The sequence below is a fragment of the Montipora foliosa genome, chromosome 4, assembly GCF_036669935.1.
Source record: "Montipora foliosa isolate CH-2021 chromosome 4, ASM3666993v2, whole genome shotgun sequence".
Lineage (NCBI taxonomy): Eukaryota > Metazoa > Cnidaria > Anthozoa > Scleractinia > Acroporidae > Montipora > Montipora foliosa.
Genome location: NC_090872.1, coordinates 5,857,670 through 5,875,169, shown reverse-complemented (window position 1 = coordinate 5,875,169; position 17,500 = coordinate 5,857,670). Strand labels below are relative to the sequence as shown.

General features: G+C 40.0%; 2 protein-coding genes and 1 non-coding gene across 3 annotated transcripts in view; 2 read left to right on the top strand and 1 right to left on the bottom strand.

The window, feature by feature from the left end:
• Positions 1-4,697, top strand: part of LOC137999632 (DNA damage-regulated autophagy modulator protein 2-like) — a 9,624-nt gene extending 4,927 nt beyond the window's left edge. The window contains exon 3 of the mRNA XM_068845455.1: positions 4,040-4,697. Within this exon, the coding sequence (XP_068701556.1) occupies positions 4,040-4,474 (435 nt within the window). The 3' untranslated portion in view covers positions 4,475-4,697. The remainder of the gene's footprint in view (positions 1-4,039) is intronic.
• A 3,884-nt stretch (positions 4,698-8,581) lies between these two features.
• On the bottom strand, positions 8,582-8,653 carry Trnae-uuc (transfer RNA glutamic acid (anticodon UUC)). The gene has a single exon. It is a non-coding gene; the product is annotated as a tRNA-Glu (tRNA).
• A 643-nt stretch (positions 8,654-9,296) lies between these two features.
• LOC137998881 (neuronal membrane glycoprotein M6-a-like) overlaps positions 9,297-17,500 on the top strand; it is an 11,391-nt gene continuing 3,187 nt past the window's right edge. Inside the window, exons 1-5 of the mRNA XM_068844721.1 lie at positions 9,297-9,498; positions 11,832-11,994; positions 13,751-13,907; positions 14,660-14,813; positions 16,278-16,342. Coding sequence (XP_068700822.1) covers positions 9,390-9,498; positions 11,832-11,994; positions 13,751-13,907; positions 14,660-14,813; positions 16,278-16,342 — 648 coding nt within the window. The 5' untranslated portion in view covers positions 9,297-9,389. The remainder of the gene's footprint in view (positions 9,499-11,831; positions 11,995-13,750; positions 13,908-14,659; positions 14,814-16,277; positions 16,343-17,500) is intronic.

Below are 17,500 nucleotides of genomic sequence, written 5' to 3'. Positions count from 1 at the left end.
ATACGAATTCAAGACTAGAGTGCAAAAATCGATACCCTATTTATGACCAAAATGGCGGAAAATTGGCCAAAATTGATACCCTATTTATGACCAAAGCGACTGAAAAACCCTATCCTTTGGGGCCGCACATACCTATATAGCCAAGAGATTATGAAGGTAAGAGAAGTAATCTCTCATACTGGCCCTATTCCCATCGTAATCCCTCTTAAGTTATTTTTAGATCTCCTGCGAGATCCGGTATTCCCACGAGGGTTAACTGATAGCCAATCACATGTCCTCATTTTTACCAATGTTGACAGCTGAGCGAATTCCCACGCAATGATTCGCGTCGTTCGCGATTTACCATCAAACAAAAATGGCGGAGGATGTTGAGAGGCAATCGTATATATACATTTTGTGGACGAACGTGACTTGTTGACTACAGAGTTAACCGATTACAATGACTTATGTTTTGAAACCTGTATCTTGGAAGGAACGAGTTATGTAACCGACAGGATTTTGTACAGAATGGCAAATGGAAGACTATAGTTGATAAGTACGATCTCTCTGACTTTAATAAACGCATTCTCGGTTTTCGTTGCGAGATTAAAAGATGTTGACTTAATTCTGATACGGTGATAGAGTAGGCAGATAGAGCTCTACAACAGTACAAACATGAAAGGAAAACTTGAATCAAGCGTCCGATAAAAAGTTTTGAACCCGTGTTATCGGATTCAAGTGAATTTGCAAAGCAGCACGTATGTTAAATATAGCTGTCTCCTTAAAAAGAGATTTAACACGGTTTCGTATATGGCACAACCTTGAATGTGGTATCATTGGCCGTTTTTATACTAGAGACGCATAATTCGTCTGGGACGAACTTGGGCAAACATTTTTTATGCGTCTGTTAAATTCGTCTAGTATAAAGACGGCCGCAAGACGTATTATGCGTCTGGACGAAGAATCTATTTTAGTGCGTCTTCGAAGACGTACTAAACTGGAAAGTTCGTCCAGACGCATTATGCGTCTAGTGCCCGTCTTTATACTAGACGAATTTAACAGACGCAGAAAAAATGTTTGCCCAAGTTCGTCCAAGACGAATTATGCGTCTCATATAGTTCGTCCCGTCTTTACACTAGACGGATAACATGAGAGACGCATAATTCGTCTGGACGGATTATGCGTCTCTAGTATAAAAACGGCCATTGAAAACTAGACAATTAAGTGATTTCAGTTATAGATGTTTGAAACCTGTATCTTGAAAGGAATTTTGTAAACATTGGCAATTCGCAGACTACAGTCATCAAGTAATATATCGCTGACTTGGTTAACGCGTTCTTGATTTTCTTCTCGGGATTAAAATATGCATCTTGCATCTTTCAAAATTATTAAACTCGGTTTCGTACATTGGACAGTGTCACTGTAAACAACACAGTTAAGCGATTTGAATGATATATCTTTGCATCTTGTATCTTGAAAGTAACGAGTTTTATAGGCGACAGAATTTTGTACACAATGAAATATCGCGGACTACAGTCACATGTAACATATTCCTGACTTGGTCAACGCGTTCTTGATTTTCTTAGCGGACTTAAACTATGGTGACTTAATTCTATGATATTCATAAAGAAGACAGCTAACGCTTTCAAACAGTACTACACATGACAGGAAAATTTTAATTGACCGTTTTTTAAAGACGTAAGATCGGATTGAAGTCAATTTGCAACGCACGCGTAAAATATAGCTCCCTTTTACAAAATTATTTAACAGGGTTTCCTTCACTAGACAATCGTAAAATTGGTATCAGAGTGAATTATACAGTTAACCGATTTCCATGATATATGATTGCAAACTGTATCTTGACAAAGACGAGTTTTGTAAGCGACAGAATTTTGTAGACGATGAGAAAGTGCGCACTAAAATGGACAAGTAACGCAATGCAACCAAGGTAAACATATCTGCATATGTCAAAATTATTTAACACGGTTTGATAGATTGGAAATTCTTCAAATTGGTATTACTGCAAACTAGGTAGTTAAGCAATTCCAAGGATGTATGTTTGAAACCTGTATCTTGCAGACAACGAATTTTATCAGGCCATGAAACTCAATTTTGAAAACGGAGAGTGGCATCGTACAGAATTTGTTGCACTTTCCCTCCTCCATGAAACTTCCACATAACGCGCGCGGTAACATTATCCGTGCGAAAATTGATATCACCTAAAAATAACCTAAGAGGGATTACGATGGGAATAGGGCCAGTATGAGGGATTACTTCTCTTACCTTTATAATCTCTTGATATAGCCCATTTAAGGGAGTACCCCCCCCCCCCCCCCCGGGGTAGAAGGCGGACTGAAATAGTCCGACTAAAAATAGAGATCATATTTTCTTGATTGACGTTTTCCTTCAAATCATGGCGTGTAAATTAACAAATCTGTCAGATTTCACGCCTGACAAAAAATTGTCCTGCTCCGAGGCAGGACGACGGCGTCTTTGAAGTTTGGTAAACCTTGACAAGATTTGGTAGAACTAAAAATCACCGGGCGCACTTGTCTCAGGGAACTGGTGACAGATTTTTTCGTAAAATAAATAAAAATTTGCCCAATGCGTCCGGCCCAAAGTCGACATTTTCATGTCTATTTTGACTGAAACAGGCAAAAGCTGAAAATAGCGGAGAAATTTCTCGTCACTGACTTTTCGTAAAAAGCGAAATAAAGCGATAACTTGAGAAAATTGACTTCAGGAATATCCGAGAGAAATGCTAAAAAAGTCCAGTTTATCTGTAAAAAAGTAACACTCGTTTCAGGTTTTATAAACTCAAGTGAGATCGAAGAAAAAGCTTGAGTATTTTTCGTTTTTCGTGTAAATCACAAATGAAAATTAAAGTTGATTTTTATGGAGTTTTGCATTTCTAGATCCAGTTTCCAGACTTTTTCGTAAAAAGAGAAATAAAGCGATAACTTGAGAAAATTGACTTCAGAAACATCCGAGAGAAATGCTAAAAAAGTCCAGTAAAAAAGTAACACTCGTTTCAGGTTTTATAAACTCAAGAGAGATCGAAGAAAAAGCTTGAGTATTTTTCGTTTTTCGTGTAAATCACAAATGAAAATTAAAGTTGATTTTTATGGAGTTTTGCATTTCTAGATACAGGTTTTATTGAAAAGTAGAATTGCTGGAAGCGATCTCTGGTTTAATTGCCTCTATCGTAATCGTCTACACTGAAGTCGATTCGCTGACACGTAACAGACCGTATTCACAGACTTTTCACAATCATGAGACCGAAATAAAGCTTCATTAAACAAAACTTCTATCGTTCATATAGCTGTGTGTCTCGATTAGAGGCATCCACGATTACATTATACTTGCATGATTGCCAAAGGGGTCGCTTATCTTTACAACCGGTTAATTAATGATAATGATTGCGATAAACGTTTCATAACACATTTTACGACTACCAAGCATGTGATTTGTAAGAAAACCTGTACACTGACTTGAAAGTAAACGACCCTTACTTAACCAAACACAGTTCGATTATCGAGCCCCAAAGGAAAAGAACAGTTGTTCAACAAGTTTGTGTTTCCCATCCCAGGCCCGTAACCCGGGGGGGGTGCACGGGGTGCGTTCGCACCCCCCTCACAGGCCCCAAAGGTCCGCATTTTGATACTCAATATCCAAGTTAAGGAGTGCAGTCGTTTAAACTGAAGTTTAAAACTTAACAGTGATATTTAAACAAAATCAAAGAATGGAAAACGCAGTAATTTATTCACTGGAAAACTAAAACCAGCTGCATTCTTCTAGCCTGAGCCATTCAGAACATTTCAATGGGCACACAGATGTCCGAGCTTATCTAAGGGTGCGTTTTTGGGGGAAAATCCAAAAACGGATTTCTGATCTCGGATCAATGGATTCTTCAGCGTCAAAAAAAAGCGCAAAATCCGAAAAGGATTATTTTCCATGAAAACGCAAACAAAAAAAACCCAGAGTTGCGTGCGTTTTTAAAAACAACAAAAAGTACTCTTTATTAACCTCAATTTTGAAAAAATATCCTTTCCTTTCTCAGGCTGATAACGCCACGCAGATTGTACACCTGATCGGAGCCATGATTGTCTTGGTCAGCGGTGCTGCATATTGTTGGACCCAGACTATTGCCACCTATCAGCTGACTAAGTTCAACAGTGACGTCAGACCTGTCTTCATTTCGCGCTTGGTCATTACGAGTCTTCTCACATTAAGTAGCTTTCTAGTCTTTACCTGTGGCGGTTTGATCTATACCGATCCAGTTCGCCACTCGTCGTTACAAATCGTAGGGAATTTGTCGCAGTGGATGGCAGTATCGTGCTTTGGCGTCTTCGCATTTTCCTTCTTTAAAGAATTTCAAAAACTTTCTCTAACCATTCAGTGTATACCAAGGTGCAGTGGCAACAGCAGTGACGTACTGAAATATTCCACGATACCGGTCTCAGGAAATGACAACGAAAATACAGATAGTGACTGAGAAATTATACATTTATTTAATCTTCAGGGAAAAGCTCTTTTCAGAGCATGTTTACATAAATGTTAAGCTATACTAAAAACAGAATTACCTTATTATTGGAATTATATATATATATAGATATCTTAAAACTGAAAATACAATTCAATTTAATTACTCAAATACAATGAAACGCCATTTATTAGCCCTAACTTTTGGGTTTTCTTTCATTCTGGTGTTAATTAGGCATTCCCGGCATTGTTTGACAAACATAAAATATGATAAAGCTGAGCTGTTGCAAAATGACCATATACCCCTCATTACATTCAGGGAAGGATAAGACAAGAGGAGTAACAAAAAAAAAAGAAAAGAGAGCATACTATACTCCAAAACATCTTGACCAAGCACACTTTAAGGCCGCTATTCCGAATTTATGTCTAGTTCCTAGTCCGACACACTGCAACCCCTGACTCGTCCCCAGTCGTCTCTCTTGTATTAATTTACTAGTGGCACGCACGGGGAATGATGGGAAGGGGGAATGCGAGGGAGAGAGACGACGTCTCCTTGTCTTCTCCATTCCCATCACCCACGTGCGCGCCACTGGCTAATACACGAGAGACGACTGGGGACGAGTCAGCTGCAACTCGGCGTTGATCAGGGTCCCAAAGGGGGGGAGGGGGGGAGGGGGGGGGAGGGGGGGGTCCCTGGAGCCCTGGAGCCCTGGAGCCCTGTCGTTTCTAGCTGTGGAGCCCAGAGCCCTAAAAGTAGCTGCTATGGAGCCCTGGGGCCCCGGTTTTTTAGGCCCGGAGCCGTGGAGCCCTAAACCCCTTTGGGACCCTGGTCGATGTTGGTGATTACCATTTTATGAGACAGACTGCATTAGTGAAGATAAGGCGGTGCAAGACTTGAATCTTTATACACTTGTTTATTTTAACTGGAATTTTCCTATTTAATGGTCCGCCATTACTAACTTTAAGATCTTGAGAGAACTGGATAGAGGAGAAAATGACATCAAAGGCTCACTAGTTTAAGAATGCAATGCGTGTGTACGACGCAGAATTAATATGCAGCACGGGAGTTTAATTTTACGCGTTCAGACTTTTAAACTCGCGTTTTGCATATATCATAAGCTGCATTCACACAATGAAATTTTAAGCTAGTGAGCCTTTAACGTCACTTTTTCAAGCTTCAACCCTCTGAGGTCCAATCGGTCAGTATTGAACGTGAGTAATGGCGGACCGTGAAATCCAAAACTTACACTCAAAGTAAACGGCCTTTGGATAAAAAACCAAAGCTCCAAATTTTGCCAGACAGGTGGTAAGCAAACACACTTTCAAACAACAACAACAACAACAACAACAACAACAACAACAACAACAACATTTATTTATTTATACCAACAGGAAACAAAAAAGTAATACATTGATTTTTGAAACTGAAAAATAAGGTATTAGCTGCCTATAACAACCATAAGGGCTAAGGAAATTAGGCAGCTATCTATGAAAAATCTGAAGAAAAATCACAGGGGCACTTTAACGTGTTTTCTAGGACTAAAATAGCCAAGCTTATGAAACTGTGACTTTTTCTTTGAATTTAAATTACAATTGAAAGTTTCAGCCGAGAGGGTTGAGCAAAAGAAAAGTTTCAGAAAAGGAATTTAGGATGACACCAAACAGATCGAAAACAAGTGCCTGACATACAGACAAATATTGACATAAGTGTCCAAACATGATCGTTATAAAACAACAAGCTTGAGTCATTCATAATGGACAAGTCCCTCACAGTTGACTGGAAGTTAATTGACATCCAGAGCAACTTCTTTTTTTCTTTCGGCACACTGAATTTAGCTTTTGGCCTGTTGAAGGATTACCAGGGCGATTTGTGTTGATTCAGAGCATTTTGTGTTGTGGCGGACTTATGCCAACTTGACTCTCATTAGTTTCCACTCCGCCAATCCCCCCATGATGCACTGCAGACACTGCAGATAATTTGATTCGCCGTGGCCTCTTTGTATGACAGCTTTCTTTGATCTGGTTTTTCTCCACGTACCGCATAGGCACTTCTCCCAGTAAGACGTTCATTGTGGCGGAGTCTTCTGCTATTAAACTTTTGGCTCTGAGAATTAGAACCGAGTAACTGCATGAAAGAATAATTCATTACAAAAAAGCTTAAAAGTAAATAGTCTGTGTAGCATCGTTCGTCTTCTGACGCGTTCGTCAGTTTCCCCGCTCAAGATTTTTGTGATACTAGTAAAACCCCGCGAGAAAGAAGCTATTTTATAAGAACCTGTTAGCCCAAAATCGGGCAGTAAGACCCCCTATCCCTCTAAACATGAACCTGTCGACCCTAAAATTTGAAACTGATTCTTTTTCCCTAAAATCTAAAAAATGTTTGCACTTTGGCAAATGCGATCAAATTGATTGATGTTCTCAATGAAGATTCGTGTGATCTTGATTTTACTTATTACAGTTTTATGTGAATTTTTTAACTCTGTGTGTTTAAATTTTATTCAATGCAAATTTATACAAGGGTAGTGAAAAACTTGCTGCTGCATAGCAGTCGAAGGCTGAATGCCACTAAATTCTGCTATCTACAACGTGATTTTTTTCTTCAAAAATAAAAATATATTTTTCTCTTAATTACCATTTATGTAAGAGCCTGTATAGGCTAAATTTTTAAATGGAAGGTTCTTACTCGCGGGGTTTTACTGTATGCCATGTGAAACATTCAAATACAAATGCATAGCATTTTAATTTATGCTTTTTATTATCTCAGATGAGTCTTAGGTGTACGCATGAACTGTGCGAGATTGTTTAATCGAATTTTATTGACCAATAACCCGACTGATTACTGAACTGGAACTTACTATTTTGGAGAGGTTGTTTGCATGACTAATAAGCACTAAAATGGATAACTTCGAAGGTCTCAACAAGTTATCGCATCAGGCCAACCAGAAATCACTTTAGGTAGCAAAAAATCACTATTCATTATTAAGGACTTCTGCTTTTGTGATAATTTTGATTTACAAAGTTCACATTTTTGTTCCTCTAAAATGTCCTTATTTTCAATTACAAACGTAGTTCTGATTGGGCTCTTTACCACGTCATAAAGTAAATAAATAGATAACCTTCAACTCATTTATGGAGAGATGCAGTAAGGCAAAAAACTGAGCTCACAGGGAAGCAACCCGTGTGACTCATCTACTGTATGCATTCAGCTGTTATCACGGGCACATTCAAACTTCAATCTCTCTACGTTAAAACGATTTAAATATGAAATTTCATGTATTTTAACTGCAGTATGCGTAACGATAAGCAGATGGACTAGAAAACTCCATGAAGGCAACCGTTAATTCTACATGGCGACCGCTAACAAAGGCAAAGCGGCCGAGTGAGCAGCGCATGGGACTGGTTTAAATGAAAGAAATGAAATGAGATAAGCTACTATTATAGTCGCATGCTAGCCTGAAAAATCCAATCTGGAACGGTATTCGAACCCAATTACCTTGCGATTTGCGCTGCACTGCTCTGCCAACTGAGCTATCTACCGAAACTAACTTTCATTTCGGTGTCCATTCGGCAGCTCAAATAAATGAAATTCTCATATTCTAAAACAAGAGATCACTTGTCTAAAATCATAGCATTCAACTCTTTCGGGATATAACGTGAACTCGCAATTTGCCCATCAGCTCCCAGCTTGTTTGACTGACGCTAAGGAATTGAAGAGTTGGATTTTCAGGATTTTTTCTCTCGACACACTCTGAAGAAATCCTATGCCACTTTTGCATAAGTCGAACGAAAGTGACCTTCCAATGCTCTATATTAAACTTCTATACACGCAGGCGGAAGACTATTAAACTAGGCTCATTTGGTGTGACTATCAGCGATCCATCATCGGAAAAATAGAATCTCTTCAAGTCACGACCGGGGTTTTGCTATCGATTCTTCATTTAAATACAACTGAAGTAAGTGGAAATATTGGATGTCGTAGAAATCGGACATGTAACCGCCAAACTGCTCAAGACAGTCCTTCGTGCAAAGTGAAATTTTATCACGCAAAACGGAAAAAACTATAAAGGAACAAAAAAAAAATAATAATAATCTTCGAAAAAGAAAGAAAAAAGTTCTGCATTTCCCATACCGGGAGTCGAACCCGGGCCGCCTGGGTGAAAACCAGGAATCCTAACCGCTAGACCATATGGGATTTGCTATTAGAAATATTGAAATATTTATTATTTAAGGTCAATTTTATTCATAGCTCAGTCTGTTACTTGAGATTATTATTTAATGATAATTAATACATTTGTCAAATTATCCCTCTATTTCCTTCACAAAATCCAAAACTAGTTGGTTCGTAGATAACCAGGGAATATATTCTTACCGTCAACTGCATAAATTTTGCTTTCGTAGTAATAAATTGTACGCTTGACCGGTGCTGGATGACAGCTACGGACGATGCTACATGCTACTAACATGCCACAAAATGCTAAACTTCAAAAAACATCGCTAATTTAATAAAATGGTTATTTCGTTAGGGTTATTTTGTTTTTTTAATGGTTCGCAATGTCGAGTCAGGCGAACTCGTTCCCAGCCCTCCAATTTCTCATTCCTACCGGTCGTGACATAGATATTTCCGAAACAAAATGATATCGCAATCTCTCTTTAGAATATTCCAGTTCTAGTAGATATAAAAGGACTTAAGTGCCGATGTTTTTTTGCTTTGCTTATTTTTACAACAATCGCAATTAATAAAGCTCTACTTTTCATGTCTAAACACAAATGACGCGATATTTAGCATTTTAACAGGTACTATTTAGCACAATAACTGGTGGCAACATAGTTTTCTTGCGCCAAACAAACGGCAAAGTAAGCCGTTTTCCTCGGAAAGAGAATTCTAGTTTTTAATTGCTTCGTCATAATATCACTCCGTTGGCGAAATCATGTGCTGTGGACGTTTGTGGCTGACGTTAAAAAAATTTATCGTGAGAAATCTGGCGCATCGCGCAGGGTTGCAAAAGCAACATTTACTCCGCTGCCGAAAATGCAACGGTAAGCATCAGATTTCCTTATTATCATCTGTTTTTGATGCATTTTGCCTCGGAGAATGCTTAAAATGCTTTGCCAATCGTCATGAAATTCGGAAAAGAAATATCAAACGTCGGCTCATGCAAAAAAAGCAAAGTTTCTACCCAAAAAGTACCTGTCACATTTATTTGATATAACTTGCTTCAGTTTTTACCTGTGTGCCGACGCTTGAAGCAGCTAGCTTAGTGAACAATAATATTGTGATTTTAACGTTTGTAATTATATGTTGTTGTCTTCAAACTAATATATGATATGTATATGGTGACAAAAGTTTAAAAAACGATTACATGTACTGACTTGTTTTATTCGCTACTTCTGCCTCGATGCAATGCGAGTCGTTTTTTTAGCTGCATGTTTAATACTCCGTTACCTCACTTAAAAAATACAGCGTCTTATTCAGTCTTAATTGCCTTTACAGAAGGAGTTAATTGAAAAAATATATATATTTCTGGTCGTCAGAAAATCGTGTAATCTTTTTTGCGCCGCTTTTAATTAAGGGGTTTTTGGTTTTAGTGCTGTAAAATATGCGTTTTTTTAGTTCCTGTAACGTTTTGGCTGTAGTAAGAAGTCTCAAAATTTGAATAAAGTCAATGGAATTCTAAACACTTCCTCTGGACTCCACTCACCCGGACGATCGTACTGATGCTTTAATATTGTTGGATGTGGTGACTCTCGGCTGTAGCATTCGTTTTTGTTATTTCCCGGCTCAGCTCGGCCCGTACAGAAAATAACATTTTGGCTTTTACATCGGTAGCTCGCACGTTCAACATTCCTGACAACCCACTAACAAGATATGAAAAAAGCTATTCGTATGTTTTTTTGACAACTTTCAGAAGACAGCATCTCCAAACTTGAAAAAAACTGGCCAGTTTTTTCAAGTTTCAATCCATTTCCATCCTCTCCATCCTTGGCTGCAAACAACAAAGAATAGATTCACTGCACTTCAATGGTTATTGGCAACAAAAGTACAGCATTATTTTTTGGTCTTCACTGATGCAAAGACGTGTTTTAGTGTTCTGACCTTTGACTAAAATAGCGTGACACTGCCCCCTCGAGCGAGCTCTGTTCAAAAGGCAGTGACGAAGATCCGAAATGTTAGGCAACATCGTGCCGCACCCTTTTCTTCCACTAGTACTTCTCTCCATGTTCCGGCCTAACATGGCTGATTGATCCTGGCTGAACGAGTGCATCAGCAAAAAGAAATCTGACCATTTCCAAACTTGATCCAATAACACGAAACAAGGTAACCAATCTAACCGTTGATGAAATGGTATATGAAATGAATCATATGAACTGCGGATATGAAATCAAGTGAAGCTATGATCTTCGCAGTTACGAACGCAATTTTTACAATTGCGTAGAGAAGCCTGAAAAATTCAGGACTTGCGTTCGTAACTGCAAAGATCATAGCTTCACTCAATCTAACCGTGTGGGCAACATGAACGCTGTGCCCAACAACACCACAACACGTTTCGAACAAACATTACTGAGAGGTATGTTAATTATTGTTAATGACAGGACACGACATGCAAAAGTAGCTTGTCCGCAGCAATACCTGACAGATAAGGAAGATTGACTTTGGTCTCTCAACGGGTTAAAGTTCAATAAGGAATTAATTAGTGCCCCCAATTAGTGCTCTCGTGCTACATCCATTGACACTTGTCTTGAAGAAAGTTACTGGCACCGGCACTGGCACTGGCACTGGCACCGGCACCGGCACTGGCACCGGCACTGGCACTGGCACTGGCACTGGCACTGGCACTGGCACTGGCACTGGCACTGGCACCGGCACCGGCACCGGCACCGGCACTGGCACTGGCACCGGCACTGGCACTGGCAATGGCACTGGCAATGGCACCGGCACCGGCACCGGCACCGGCACCGGCACCGGCACCGGCACCGGCACCGGCACCGGCACTGGCAATGGCACTGGCAATGGCACCGGCACCGGCACCGGCACCGGCACCGGCACCGGCACCGGCACCGGCACCGGCACTGGCACTGGCAATGGCACTGGCAATGGCACCGGCACCGGCACCGGCACCGGCACCGGCACCGGCACCGGCACCGGCACCGGCACCGGCACCGGCACCGGCACCGGCACCGGCACCGGCACCGGCACCGGCACCGGCACCGGCACTGGCACTGGCACTGGCACTGGCACTGGCACTGTTATTAATTGTTATTGCATCTTGGAGTTTCGATAGACAATGATTATGGTCCTAACTCAGTTTGGAGTTAAGTACAAAATTAAAGAGCCCGTCTCCATTTCATTTCGTTTTCTTTTTGTTTTTCAGCTTGCTGTGGTTCTTGTAACAGATGTTGCTGTATCTGTCTTTCGCGTATTCCATGTGCTTCACTCATCGCAACATTTATCCTGGGTCTCGGTTTCACTGGATTTGGTCTTGGTCTCGCTTTTGGCGTTAAAAATTTGAATATTTGGTTACAGATGGACATAGCGTAAGTAAAACATTTCAAAATATGCGCAAACTGAATATTGATCACAGCCTTAATAACTGAGACCGCGCTTTGTGACCTTGCATAAGCAAGCACAATAAATAAGTCCTTTTTTATCCCTGAGATAAAATACTGGGATGATAAAGAAACACGAGAGCGAAGTTTATGACTCACAATCCTTGACAAAATTGTTGAGACACTTTCCATTTATCTCTCCATATGAAAACAAATTTCTTTCAACGACATAAATCTGCTATTTACGAACTCCCCTCCCCCCCCCCAAAACAAAGTTGTTTGATACCCCGGTTATTTGCGCTTCTCATAAACAACATTGCTTTGAGTGGGGAAGGGAAAGGGGGTATTTTAGCGCTTTTATTGTAGCTATTGTCTAATGGAATAAACTAGAATTCAGTGCGATCCTTACAGGCAGAAGTTAATAACTGCAATAAGTAGACAAAATATGGACTTTGAAGGCGAGTGCAAGTAAATCACAACAATATGGCGTATAGTTGTCGAAGGAACTTCAGTGGCGGTTATTTTGTAACCCAATAAGTACACGAGTTCTCACACAAAGATATTTCTGGTGGGGTACCAAAAGGAAATTCTTAATACGATGTATGATACTCATCGTTCGCAAATTCAAGCGGAATTGAAAACAAAATGTCATGTTTGCGCAAAAAATTAGTAACGTCTTTTCGGAGATGTGAAATGAAGAATGACGGGGAATCAAATGTTGTAGAGAGGGGAAAAATTAAAACTGAGTTCGAAATTTTCCTGTTCAGAGATACCATAGGACCATGACAGTTCCAAAGAAATGGTAAATGGAGAATTTGAACAGAATTATAGTAAAAACGGAGTTGAAGTACAAATAATAAACACCCGCTTATAAGAACATTGGTTTCAGGTTTCAGGCTGGGTGCTTAGTGAGAAATCAGCTTGAAAATGTTTTTAAAATGTTCTTAAAACTGGTTTCAGAAATACTTTCAATTGTACATTACTAGAGGTTTAATTAACATACAATGCTTTTTGTAACGGTTGTTAGAAAGCCGATTAACTTAGTCAGGGATTAGCGTAAACTTTTGTTTCATGTTTTCAACTTTTTTGTGAAAGTTTCTTTTGCTTATTTTTGTTTTTCAAGATTGACTTCTTCTCATGTAAAGTTCTGCTGAATATCAGCTTTGAACAGCATTTGGGAGTAGAGAAATAAACTCCTTGGGTAATTTTTAATCTGGGATTAGCGTTAATCGGCTTTTGAACAACCGGGCCCTGTGTATTATTTCCTTATTTTAATATTCTGAAATTATATGGTTCTCTATGGGCAAAATTTCCGTCAGATTTCCTTAATCCACTTGTTCCTATATGCGGCGTGTGTTTACTGCAGTCAAGTTAACAAATTGAAAGTGGTTCAGCGTTGTCTATACTCTTGTCGACAACGATATTGGTCATCACAGTGGTCAAAATGTTGTGGACTCACGAGGCGCAGTACTACAATATTCAGCGCCAAAGAAAGTTTTATTTCAGAGCGTGACCAAAATCATGACTCATAGAAAGAGCAAGCGTTGTCTATAACTTTCTCGCAATATGATTGGTTTATTTCCCAAAATGGGCGTTCCTGATTGGCTATTACATTGCGTGACAAAATGGCGCGAGCATGACGCGTACAGCGTCGTCTAGACTCTCATCGACAACGGCAAATTAGCCAATCAGATTGCGAGATTACAAGCAATTGTGGTAAAAAGTATTGTTTCTGTGTTTTCAGGTCTCTTGCCTCCTTGGGACTCCTGTTATTTGGTGCATTTCTTGGATCATTTGCTGGAATGGCTCTCTTGATCGGGTTCGCATCCACTGGACGAACGCGGTTTACTTGCTGTAAAGGATGGAAATGCCGTTTGCTTGGTCGTTGTTGCGTTGCGGGGGTAAGTAAAGTCCCGGGGGCCGTTTTTGGAAAGTCCCGAAACTTTACGGGCCATTTTTGGGTGTCACCATTCCCCATGTATCTCAAGAACGGAGAGAATTTAATTCGTCAAACCTCACAGTTATTATTTTTTTTTTTTTGTTACCTTGAAAACATGTTAAAAGATCGGGTTTCCAAAACAAGCGGTTGGCAATTTCACGGATGGCTTTTCGGGACTTTCGAGAAACGGGCCCCCGGACTCTTTCCGGACTTACCTCTTACTTCATTACGGTGCGGGGACGGGGGATAGGGGGGGAAGGAAAGAAGGGTGAGAAGAAGGATCCCCGGAACAGAGCTAGGGTAAGGAGTGCAAAACTGAGCAGAGGGCGGACATGCAATTAACCAATTGCGCGGCCGCGTTTATAAAAGGTATGTTATAAGAAGTAAGCTAAATTTGCAATTGTTCGTTTTGCCATTTTCAGCTGGGTTGATAACGTAGGGTGCATGTTCAGGGAATGCGGAGATCATTATGTAAAACAGTTGACCAGAACAGATAATTGTTAAGAGTCAATGTTCTACAATTTCTTGGTGTAGTGCCCTCAGAAAAGCAACCAAAGCAAAAATGTGGTGACTTCCGGAATTGTAGGAATACATCAGTATCAGAGGACCCAGGGTGCCTTTCCGTCGCAGCTGCTGATCCCCAAAAAATGTGTGATATAATCACTTTAAAGATTTACACAAAGCTCTATGTATATCTTTGCTTTCTCATTGCAGTTGTTTGCGTGGCACTATGGCGCACTCTTTATCTGGATTCTTTGTGCTCCATTGTTGATTATCCCTGTAATTTTCATGGGAATTTTCTTCGGAGTTTGCCAAGTTAAAGTCGTCAAACAGCTTGGCAAGACGTGCATCAACTTCGAGGAATACGGTGAGTTAGACAGCTTCTCAATTATGTGGCACCAGATCAAATTATTCTGGTGACTTTCATATACAATGCGCTCTGAGTGCGAAGCATTGCAAAGGTAATAGATTTTCAGTTTAGGTTTTAACACTGTAAAACAGCATTCATTGGAAGCGAGGAGAATTAAATAAAAATAAGGTCGAGTTTTTCAAGTGCGTATGGTCAGAACGGAAAAGTCGTATTCGCTGTAACGTTTGCTGTTATTTGGCACTAGCATGGCCAGAGTCTCTGTGCGCTGACGCATTCAAAATAGGGTTGAGTTAGACACTTCATGCAGTTAAACATAGGCTCTCAGCTCCAGGAACACTTTGTCGAGGAACAGTGTGCTCGCCAATGCTCTAGCCCTGTTGACGTTTAGTTGTTCAAAACGGTCAAGTGTTTGATTCATGAGTATATCTCTCTCATTAATACAATGCAATAAAATAACAACAGCGAGAAACAACCCAGTGCCGGCTATACTTCAACGTTTGCAACCCAGCGAACCAATGGCACCGTGTTGCATGTTAGATACTTCTTTACTCGGGCTTTACGGGGGATACTCGCGAGGTTCAATTCACCTTGTTTTTTTTTTTCTTTTTTTTTCGCTCAGTCACAAATCACACTCAAGCTTGTAAAGCGCAATGGATAAATGATCAGTAGTAATCTAGTCGACATCTCTCTGTATTTCTTTGTCTTTGTTTTTCATTTGACGATCTAGGACATCAGGAAAGACCGAGTGCACGCAGATATGCGTCTTGTTTTTTGTAAAGCACCCAACGAGGGCTTGCTTGAATTAAGCTTGCGTAGCAGGCGGTTTGGTGAATTTTAGAAGCTTCTTTCCACCGGGAAAGAAGTGATGTTCGAGTGATTTTCACTGATTTTGAACCAAAAGAGCAAGCGAAGGGGGCGAGGAGAAGAAGCGAGATGGAAAGAAGCGTCTAAAATTCACCAAACCGCCTGCTACCAGGTTAGCCTGAATTGCTATCCAAGGACACCTACATTAAACGTTTGAATGGTTATTCTTCACGTACCGGGAGAGGACTTTTTGCTTGTACCTAGACTTGGTACTGGAGTGAAAATTAACGTAACATTCTCTCACGCACTGGGATGCAATTAATTGATCTTATGGAATAACGTTAGCTATATCATTGATAATAAAGCAAAAGATTATATTTAGTATAGTGTCTGCCTTAACTGTTCGGCATCGTGATTACAATTTCTTCTCCACCTTCTTATTCCTCTTTTTCTTTTTCTTCTTAGCATTTTCTTGTTGGCATTTGTGATGGCTATGAAGCGGGGTGTTATGGAGCCGATCATTGTCGGAACTCAAACCTCTTAACATTTATAGCTGCTCGTGTCTAATATGATCTGACGTCCTTAGGTCGCATATATATATTCACGGCTATTAAGTATTCAATGTAGTAAATGTTTGGTCGTTTGATTGATGGACAGGTTTGGGAGATCTTGTCAGTCAAAAGGAAATATGTGGACATGATTTAACGGTTTTCTGCGAGGCGGTAAGTTGCTTTGAAAAGTTAGATGTACGGCAAAACATCATCGTGGCGTCGTTTGACTACAATTATCGTATAGACCGAATGCATAAATGGTGGCCAAAAAAATATTCTTTTGTTTATGTGCTAATTAGACTCACTAGTCTAGCTCTCAAGCAACATTTCTTTTGTATTTTGTACATGCAAACGAGGCTAGTGAGTCTAATTAGCACATAAACAAAAGAATATTTTTTTGGCCGCCATTTATGCATTCGGTCTATAATTCATTGCTTTTTGAAGAATTAATCAACAATAGGCCTTTTGCAACAAGCGATCACATGGTATAAAATCCGCCATGCTGGAGGGCAAGCTCATTATTATTCCCCCACTGGGACATTAAAACAAAGGCAAGTCAAGCTTGACTGGAATAATAAGCCTGCCCTCCAGTATGGCGGATTTTGTACCATGTGATCGTTTGTTGCAAAAGGCCTATTGTGCTATTATGGACGCCAAAGACAAGATATAAAGGATTCTGGTTCTCGTAGTCAAATGACGCCAACTTCAACTGAAATATCCCTTTAAAGCACATTATATTGTTTGGGATATTCAAATTTATTATATGGACCGGAGTGTTTAACCGGGAACTAAGACACTCGTAGAAACAATACGACCACAACATCCGGGAACCGAGTGGCGTAAAATTTCATATGCAACGAGTGGTCATATTGAGCAATGACGTCACGATCCCCACTTTTTTTTTTGTTTGTATTAATACCCAGTATTTGTATCAAAGCGGTCAAAGCCTGCTTTTCAATCTCTAGTATGTATATTTATGGTCCACATAATGAAAAGAAAAATAGAAGTTAGCTCGAGTATATGCACTCGTTCGCGCATATTGTTTCTGGACACTCAAACATAAAGTTCATATTTTCTCGCCACCGTGTATTTCCTCTATATATGCTAACCGTGAACTGTTGAAATAGAGTTTGCTCAGTTGCTCACTACCACTACTACTACTAATTTGGAAAACCTTACTCCACTTATTTCCTAAATCCAGAAAAGCTTCGTCCAAAATTTCACACCTAGCGAATTCATGAAACGTTTCAGTTTTATTATAAAATGTCATTTCCTTAAAAGAACGTGGGGTCGCTTAGTTAAGTAAGACAAATCCCACCCCACCCCTCA